The sequence below is a fragment of the Silurus aristotelis genome (assembly GCF_946808225.1).
Source record: "Silurus aristotelis genome assembly, chromosome: 14".
In the NCBI taxonomy this organism is placed as follows: Eukaryota; Metazoa; Chordata; class Actinopteri; order Siluriformes; family Siluridae; genus Silurus; species Silurus aristotelis.
Genome location: NC_139587.1, coordinates 3,805,535 through 3,815,581, shown reverse-complemented (window position 1 = coordinate 3,815,581; position 10,047 = coordinate 3,805,535). Strand labels below are relative to the sequence as shown.

At 37.6% G+C, this 10,047-nt stretch overlaps 1 protein-coding gene across 1 annotated transcript; it reads left to right on the top strand.

Annotated features, from left to right (window-relative positions):
* The first annotated feature begins 694 nt into the window (after positions 1 to 694).
* Positions 695 to 9,913, top strand: ppid (peptidylprolyl isomerase D). The gene is made up of 10 exons (XM_083560103.1): positions 695 to 1,264; positions 3,384 to 3,524; positions 3,612 to 3,718; positions 4,241 to 4,429; positions 5,677 to 5,799; positions 5,970 to 6,076; positions 6,184 to 6,328; positions 7,485 to 7,571; positions 7,987 to 8,029; positions 9,471 to 9,913. Exons 1-10 carry the CDS (start codon positions 1,180 to 1,182, stop codon positions 9,557 to 9,559), a joined length of 1,116 nt encoding a protein of 371 aa, XP_083416229.1. The 5' UTR covers positions 695 to 1,179; the 3' UTR covers positions 9,560 to 9,913.
* Positions 9,914 to 10,047: the final 134 nt, after the last annotated feature.

Here is a 10,047-nt window from a genome sequence, read left to right as displayed (position 1 = left end):
TGATACAATAAGCTGTGAAGAAGAGTTACAAAATGGAAGTTGTCAGATTTTCAGAGTATGTTCTAAGTGTTCCTCTGACAGCACACCAACAATACCAATAATTTATTACAGTAATAACATTAAACATATGATATGTTGCACTTTTCATCGGTTTACAGTTATATGTAGTATTATAGAACATGACTTAGAACTGAATTCATTTCTGTTTTCACATTGTAGCAGCTATAAACATGGTTTCCTCACATTGCCCCTTGCAGATAATAAGATGCATTTGTGTGGAGATATATTAGGGCTGTCAATCGATTAAAATATTTAATCGTGATTAATCGCACGATTGACACGAGTCAACGCACGATTAATCGCACATTTTTATCTGTTAATACTTTTCAAGTTTTTTAATACTCTAATCAACATGTATATGGACAAATGTGGATGCTTTATGCAAATTTATGTTTATTATTATTAAAACCAAATCTAACATAGAACAAGACAAAATATTCGTGTAAATGTTTTAAAGTAAAAATGGTGTTACGTTTTAGGACACCAAAGGGAACTTTTGCTATGTTTCCACACGGACGATTTTAATTGCCGGTGAGTGCATAATGGTGTTTTTTTTTTTTTTTTTTTGGTCTGGAGAATAGGGATATAAGTCTCTGATCCAGTACCACAGTAGATGGCGGTAATGCTCTTCTTAAGAATGCGAACCGGCAATAAAGAAGAAGAAGTTTAGCAAGAGGGGAAAGGAGAAGAGGAGGAGGAGGAGGAAGAAGAACTAGAGGAATCAGTAAAAGAAGAGAAATAAGCAGAAAAATTATATATATATATATATATATATATATATATATATATATATATATTCTCCTGCTGTCTTTCATCTATAATATAAATTACCTTTAGTGTCTATCTATCTATCTATCTATCTATCTATCTATCTATCTATCTATCTATCTATCTATCTATCTATCTATCTATCACAATTTAAAGTTTTAAAGTGAAATAAAATTTCATAAAGGTTTGATATTCACTCTGTGGGACTGATGAGTTGAGCACAGATGCAGCACGTGGCCGCTCCGTTACACTAGAGGGCGCCACATACACATTTTACCCGAAAGTTGCTCATGGGAAAAGAAGCTTCTAGTTCATTCAGGAGCAGAGCAACTTCACGAAAGCCAGTGGAAAATGTCCAACCCGAGTCCAGTGTCCAAACCCGGCAATGCGGACAACCCGAGGGTTTTCTTCGATGTAGAAATCGGAGGTGGAAAAGGTGAAGACATTTCTCATTGCCCTCATCACGCTTCTTATCTAATGTTAATGTTACTGACCATTGTTCGGTTAGCACGCGCCTCTCTCTCTCTCTCTCTCTCTCTCTCTCTCTCTCTCTCTCTCTCTCTCTCTCTCACACACTCACACACACACACACATACACCACAATACAATACAACACAACCTTTTCTGATTTATCTTTGGTTTCAGACTTATCTGGACATTTTCTAATTAATTTTCCTACTTTTATTTGTATCTATTGATCTTCACTTCACTGCACTTAACCCTCTGCCCCACATCTCACCATGTTCCCAATTCAGCGATCTGCAGACTGAAGCTGTTCATCATCCAGTCATCAAAACCCCACACTGATATTTCACCAACAGCAGAGTCCTCAATTATACTACATTTCACAAGTGTCTATCCATTCCTCCTCATCTATCTATCTATCTATCTATCTATCTATCTATCTATCTATCTATCTATCTATCTATCTATCTATCTATCTATCTATGCACCCATCCTCTATCTATCTCTCTATCTCTCTATCTCTCTATCTCTCTATCTATCTATCTATCTGTCTATCTGTCTTTGCACCCTTTCATTCCTCCTCTGTCTGTCTGTCTTGCTGTCTGTCTGTCTATCCATCCATTTATTCATTCATTCATTCCTTCTTTATTTATACATCCAGAGAGTCCTGATGCTGTAATCTCCTTCCAAAACTGTCTGATAACCAGACTGTATACACAGTAGAAGTGTCTGAAAAGCAGACGGTATAGACAGTAGAAGTGTCTAAAAAGCAGACGGTATAGACAGTAGAAGTGTCTGAAAAGCAGACGGTATAGACAGTAGAAGTGTCTGAAAAGCAGACGGTATAGACAGTAGAAGTGTCTGAAAAGCAGACGGTATAGACAGTAGAGGTGTCTGAAAAGCAGACGGTATAGACAGTAGAGGTGTCTGAAAAGCAGACGGTATAGACAGTAGAGGTGTCTGAAAAGCAGACGGTATAGACAGTAGAGGTGTCTGAAAAGCAGACGGTATAGACAGTGGAAGTGTCTAAAAAGCAGACGGTATAGACAGTGGAAGTGTCTGAAAAGCAGACGGTATAGACAGTGGAAGTGTCTGAAAAGCAGACGGTATAGACAGTGGAAGTGTCTGAAAAGCAGACGGTATAGACAGTGGAGGTGTCTGAAAAGCAGACGGTATAGACAGTAGAGGTGTCTGAAAAGCAGACGGTATAGACAGTAGAGGTGTCTGAAAAGCAGACGGTATAGACAGTAGAGGTGTCTGAAAAGCAGACGGTATAGACAGTAGAGGTGTCTGAAAAGCAGACGGTATAGACAGTAGAGGTGTCTGAAAAGCAGACGGTATAGACAGTAGAGGTGTCTGAAAAGCAGACGGTATAGACAGTAGAGGTGTCTGAAAAGCAGACGGTATAGACAGTAGAGGTGTCTGAAAAGCAGACGGTATAGACAGTAGAGGTGTCTGAAAAGCAGACGGTATAGACAGTAGAGGTGTCTGAAAAGCAGACGGTATAGACAGTAGAGGTGTCTGAAAAGCAGACGGTATAGACAGTAGAGGTGTCTGAAAAGCAGACGGTATAGACAGTAGAGGTGTCTGAAAAGCAGACGGTATAGACAGTAGAGGTGTCTGAAAAGCAGACGGTATAGACAGTAGAGGTGTCTGAAAAGCAGACGGTATAGACAGTAGAGGTGTCTGAAAAGCAGACGGTATAGACAGTAGAGGTGTCTGAAAAGCAGACGGTATAGACAGTAGAGGTGTCTGAAAAGCAGACGGTATAGACAGTAGAGGTGTCTGAAAAGCAGACGGTATAGACAGTAGAGGTGTCTGAAAAGCAGACGGTATAGACAGTAGAGGTGTCTGAAAAGCAGACGGTATAGACAGTAGAGGTGTCTGAAAAGCAGACGGTATAGACAGTAGAGGTGTCTGAAAAGCAGACGGTATAGACAGTAGAGGTGTCTGAAAAGCAGACCAGATTGACAATTAAAATGTCTGGCATGTGTCACATGACTGATTGAGCCATGTGACACATTTTTCATGATATCTGGATGTATTTGATGACTTATATACCCCTGTGTATGTCTCTGTCTTTGTCCTAGTTGGCCGCATCGTGTTCGAGCTCTTCGCTGACGTCGTCCCGAAAACGGCAGAGAATTTCCGCGCTCTGTGCACCGGCGAGAAAGGGCTCGGAAAAAGCACCGGGAAACCCCTGCACTTCAAGGGATGTCCTTTTCACCGCAGTAAGTACGGAGTTGAGGTTTGGGAGACGCTTGAATTGTAGTTATGACAGACAGACACACAGACATGATCATCTTCCTTCATTCCAGTCATCAAGAAGTTCATGGTGCAGGCAGGAGATTTCTCCAATCAGAACGGCACCGGAGGAGAGAGTATCTACGGGGAAAAATTCGAGGATGAAAACTTCCACTATAAGGTGAAAAGTTTACGTTGGTGATGTTTGAAGCCGCACACGTTACTATTTTGATATTTGATATTTATTTTATTGTAGTAGGAGACTGAAGGTGAGGAGTAAAATCACACATTCCAGTTTACGTCCTCGACATGCAGCTTCCACGTTTATACATTTAATCATCAGAAAAACATTACGTACGTCACTGTACATCATACAATAGACACTACTGACTTAATATTCTTTTTATTATTATTATTAAAATATGATATTAGGAGAAAAGAACTTGAAAACCTTTTCTTTTTATGAGCTATATATTTTAAAATATTGTTAAAAAGCGATTTAAGGTTACTAAAGCCTAATGCTTGGTTTTGTTTATTTATATTTTTATAAAGCATGTTTGCTTTATTTTGCACGTGGCTGTGTACATATTTTTTCTTTCTTTTTAAGCAGACAGATTTTACACGCTTTTGAGCAACTTATTGGCAGCTAAATATGATAAAGATAAAAATTGTATTTATTTTTATATATTTTTTGTTTTCTTAGCATGACAAAGAGGGCTTGCTGAGTATGGCGAACGCGGGGCCAAACACCAACGGCTCGCAGTTCTTCATCACCACTGTGCCTACACCTCACCTGGACGGCAAGCACGTGGTGTTCGGGCAGGTGCTGAAGGGCATGGGCGTGGTCAAGATGCTGGAGGCCATCGACACCGAGGAAGAGCATCCGGTCAAAGTGAGGCACATAGAGACGAGACGAATATTAAAAGAAAAAAAACAATAGCATTCTGTTTATTTACGGCTTCAAAGAACGCCTTGACTATTTTGGATTGCGTCATTAAAGAGAGGCAAAAGTGTCAGCATGTCTATTTTCGGCATCGGCAAAATGACACGTAAATAATATATATTTTTTTAAATGAAAGGTCAACCGGTTCATCGGCACCAATAATTGGTTGCTGGAATTATCAGCTATCGCAAAATACGTTCGGATAGTTTTTCCGGGGTGCTGTCGACTGGCATTACGAGAGGCAAATGTTTTGTTTGTTTTTTTACACAAGAAACTGTAAACGGTGCATGGAGAGTACGATTATTTATTATTAAGGATTTATTAATTATATAATGATATTTACTAATTAACATATTCGGATTTATTTAATTTAGCACCTTTTTATTATTCAGTACTGTTTTTGTTCTTTTTTTTTTATAATTATTATTATTATTTGTAATAAAGTTCAGTACCATTTTACGTGGCACTTCCTGCATCTTAAACAGTTTACAGACAGAGAATATATGAAAGAATCGTTCATAAAAATAACCAACAATTATCATAATTAACAGAATTAGCATAACAATAGAGGTCACACTAGTGCTGCTTAGTGGTGCAACTAGCCAACTACATTACATCTGCATAAAACAACAAATTGTATTCTATTCATTTGAAGGTCAATGGAATTTCTTTAGTTTTGTTTGGCCAAAATAAACCAACCCTGAGTTTCATAAAGCTGGAACTTTAACCATGACTTTGTTTAACCAGCATTTGTAGTATTTGTTAGAGTTTCTGTAGTATCACATTATTTGGAACTTTCAATTAAATCTTTTTGGTGCACATGCAAACTTTTTACTTTTATGCTCTGCAAATTGACTTCGAAATTACTAACGCAAAACTGCAAATCTTCCTCCTGCTTCGTGATTTAATATGTATTGAGTGGCGTGACGAGAGTAGCTGCTGGATATTTCGAACGAGACGCCTCAGACAGTCTAATTGAATTGAAGCCCGAAACATTTAGTGTAATTGTCCAAGCACGAGTTGCTCTCGTGTTAAAAACGAGAACGTGAGAAGGATTAAAATTACATTCGAGCGCTTTGACAGTGACTGGGCATATAATGCGATTTGGTTCAGTTTAATAATAGTGGCCTGTGGCACACAGACTAATTTAAACATCTCTTTCTTTCTCTCGCTTTATATATCTCTGGCTGTCTCAGCCATGTATCATTGCTGATTGTGGAGAGCATAAAGCAGGCGATGATTGGGGCGTGGCTCCTAATGACGGCTCCGGAGACGTGCACTCGGACTTCCCAGAGGACTCGGACGTGGACTTTAACAACGTGAGCATTTTTTTTTTATTTTTTTATTTTTTTAAACGGTATTTAAAAAAATTCTGGGATGCTGCTCGTTTTATTAAAAAAATAACAAGAAACCTTAAGCATTTTCAGTTCATTTAATCAGAAACAGCAACTAACTTGCATTAAGCTCATGAGGTAATTTTATCTTTCAGGCTGATAAAGTCTTGTCCATGGCGGAGGACATCAAAAACATCGGGAACAACTTTTTTAAAGCCCAGAACTGGGAGGCTGCTATGAGGAAGTACTCCAAAGCCCTGAGGTGATTACATCAGTCTGTGACCTGCTTTTGTTCTTAAAAAAAAAAAAAGAGAGAAAATTATTGATTGCTGTTAAATAGCACCATTTTTCCTGAATATGTTGATGCAGGTATTTAGAGTTATGTGGCAGTAACGTGGAAGATGACAGCGAGCAGAAAAAGCTGGAACCCACGGCTCTGAGCTGCATCCTCAACACGGCAGCCTGCAAACTGAAACTGCAGCAGTGGCAGGAAGCCATCGAGAGCTGCGATGAAGTATGCACACTCCATTTATTTTAATACTATGTATATTTTAAAGAGAAAAGGTACCAAGTACCCTGATTCTCTCAAGATCTCAAAAAGATCCGATGGAGCTAATAAGGTCTAACCAAAGATGTAGTTGTTTCTCCATTGGTGCTGTGATGGCCAAGTCCACAAAGCTGCAGCAACCCTTAACTGCTCAGTTGTATGAATGAGATAATTGTAAATTACTCTGGATTAAGGCGTCTGCAAAATGCCATCTAAATGTTCTCGACTTGGATTGCAAGCAAATATAATTAGTTTTTACCTCAGGATTTTCTATGAACCATCAGCTATCTGTCTAACATGTTTCAAATACTGATTTTAAATCATTTTTAGGAGCCTCCACATAGCTGACTTATAATAAACTATGCTTAAGCTAGTAAAATACATTTACTTTAGGAGGACACGCAACATTGTTATCCTCCTGAGGTAAATTTGTTTACTTCAGGAGGATATTAAATATATAAAAAAAAATCTTTGCATTTCAGAAATCTTACAAGTATAAAAAAAATATTACTGAATGCATAGTTTTACCTCAGAAAAAGGTTTATATTGTATTAAGCTGGCAATTCTAATTTCTGTATGTCAGGATTTTTTACTTGGCTAATTATTTTTACCTCAGGAATTTCTCCAGCTAGCTGGCTAAGGAAAAATAACAAATGGCTTTAGTTGTACTTGGTTAGAAAAACATTTTTATATGTATAATATTTATTAAATTATAGCATAACTTTTTTTAACACACTTTTTGTCTAGCAGCAGATTTCAACATTTGAACTTTAAAATAAGTTTTTTTAATTTATTTAATTGTTTGTTTATTTTATAATAAATAATATATTGTTGCTATTCAATGCACAAATTGGGTCCATTACCCGCAAATTATCAAGACGGTTACATTTCAAAATGCCATTCACGATAAAATCAGCCAGAACTTCACCGCTCCGATCTGCTGATTTCATTTAGCGCAATAATTTGCTTGTGAAAATCCAATTAAGGCTGATGGAATTTTCCTCTTTGTGCCCTAATTAAAACATTTCCGTTGCTTCAAGGGATGAATGGGAGGTTAATTAGAAGCTACGGCGAGAGATGTGATAATGATCTGATTGGTGTTTGCTGACTGTGTTCCTCACAGGCTCTGGAGCTGAATCAGACCCATGCTAAAGCTTTGTTCAGGAGAGCGCAGGCTTGGCAAGGCCTCAAGGAGTTCAACAAGGCCATGGTATGAAAGATAATCGCACACACCGCAAGCTCTCGATATGGCGTTCGGTGTATGTTTTTCCTCACATCAGGTTATTTTCTCTTCACCAAGCGCATCACCACCAACCTACTACCTGTCTACTTTTGTTTGACGATGACCAAAAGTATTTCTTTACTCTTTATTTAAAAATAAATTAATAAATACCATCTCATATAATCAAGATTAATGACGGGATGCTTTGAAATTTGAGAATTTCTTATATGGTGTTACATGAAATTCACATACAAATTAAACCTTTAGGATGCAGAAGCTCGTTTTTTTCTACTTTACGATGGCACTACAGTTTACATCACCCGATTTAACACGTGTTCCGACCCTTCTGCATGACCTGTAGCGTTTTCTGGAGCATTGATCTTTTTCTCTCCTTAAATTACAGATCGATCTGAAGAAAGCACAAGAGACTGCACCAGACGACAAAGGTAAGATGCAGCAGACGAGTGTCTGGCAAACAGCTTGGTCTCATCCCCAGTGTTTCCCTCAGCATTCTGCTCATGTCAGGTTTAACAACAAGGGTCACCACAACTTCAATTTTCAGCCCCTTTTTACACTTCTCAACCTTTTATTTATAAATGTGTGCTGGAAACGTATAAGGCTGGTGTAGATAGATTTTTTTTATTCAGCTCGCTCATAAATCAGCCACATACTATAGAGCTTCATTTCGGTTGCCTGGATAATTTATTATACACCATTATTATTATTATGGATTTCCATTACAGCTGGGGTTTACTAGTAATGTAGTCATTTACTAGAAATACAAGGTGGTATCAATAAGTTTCAAGACTAGTTTTGTCAGATGGCAGCACAAGGCTGCACGCGCAGTCACAGGGCGCACCAACCATCCCTAAGACATCGTCGTGTTTACTCAAGATGTCCTTTCATTATTCGGATAAAAAAAAAAATAAATAAATAAAATACTCCACTAATAAATAATTTTTAATCCCTAAACATTATTTTAAAATCAAGCACCAAAATCCACTACGACGCACACATCCGGCAATTAAAACCATCCGTGTGGAAACATTGTTTCGTTTGGTGTCCTGATGATTTACAGTATCTAAAACATTTTAATTACTTTCAAACATTTATGCTCCTATGTTGAGTTTGGTTTCACTAATAATAAACACACATTTGCATTAAGCATCCATATTTGTCCATGTTGATTAAAGTATTAAAAACTTGGAAAGTATTAATTTAACATTTCTATGTTCTAAATCACAAGGTAACTCGAGATAATCATGCGCTTAAATATTTTGACAGCCTTAATATATATATATATATAATTTTATTATTTAGTGTTCAATTGATTACATCACCAAAAAAAATCCCATATTAATATTTTATTATATAAAAATTTGCATTGTTGGAATTCAAATATTGCAGTTACACCCTTTGAACACCAGAGGTCCCAGTCTGTGCAAACCATAGTCGATGAGATCTGCTCTTGTGAAGTAACTGATAATCCAATACCTCATGAGATATATAATCCGTATCCATTGTTACACCTCTACAGTACCAGGAAAACCGACTGGCTGTGGAAAACCGAAGTTTTAGCCGACTTTAGAGATCTGTTTCTGCTTACGATTGAAATTTCCCACATCTGACACTTTGTTTATCCATATTAAATGTTTGGGAGAATGTATACATTATTTATTTTATAGAGATGTGGTACATTTTGAATATAAGAATTAGACATAAATTAGAATATAAATTTATTCATAGCTGTTTTTCCTTTTTTTTTCTTTTCAATTTTATGCACAGTTTGATTCAGAGAGAACATTTTTTTTGCTACATTACACAAGTTCGCTCTCATTCAGTCACGGGATGAAATGAGTCCTTTTTTTTCCCCCTTTCTTTCTCCAGCTATTGCAAACGAGATGCTGAGGGTCAAGCAGAAGGTGAAGGAGGAGACTGAGAGGGAAAAGAAGATCTACTCCAAAATGTTTGCGTAAACGAGTCGTGCCGTGTTTTACGTGCCGATCGACACGTCCTCACGTCCCTTTACTCAACATAATGGCACTAATGTAGAGAACACGGAGAAAAAGTACAGCCAGGAATCTCAGCTCTGAGAAAGAAATGCAGTTTGAAGGAAGATAATATGCCGTGTGGAAACGTTGTGAACTTGAAGGCCTGACACGTGGCTGCGTATAGACTACTGTGTGAAATGTTTATTTAATCAGAATCCAGGCTGAAGACTGTTGTATTTATTTGTTTTGAGTTTGCTGTTGATCGGTTTGAAAGGAAACTCGTCCACACAACCAACTTGATGTTTTAAGAAATCAAAGAATAAAACTGCTGCTTAAGGGGTTATTTTTTGGTAAAATGTATTCATTCTGCAAGTTTGACATTATATACAGTGCGAAGTGGAAGTAGTGTGTAATAAATACCTCGCGTCTGAGCTCCAGCTCACATTCGCACGTGTGCGTTTACAGACAAAACA

Coding starts and splice junctions, on each gene's coding strand:
- ppid (XM_083560103.1), top strand. CDS start 1,180: ATGTCCAACCCGAGTCCAGTGTCCAAACCCGGCAATGCGGACAACCCG. Junction 3,525..3,611: donor GGGATGTCCTTTTCACCGCA/GTAAGTACGGAG, acceptor CCTTCATTCCAG/TCATCAAGAAGTTCATGGTG. Junction 3,719..4,240: donor ATGAAAACTTCCACTATAAG/GTGAAAAGTTTA, acceptor TTGTTTTCTTAG/CATGACAAAGAGGGCTTGCT.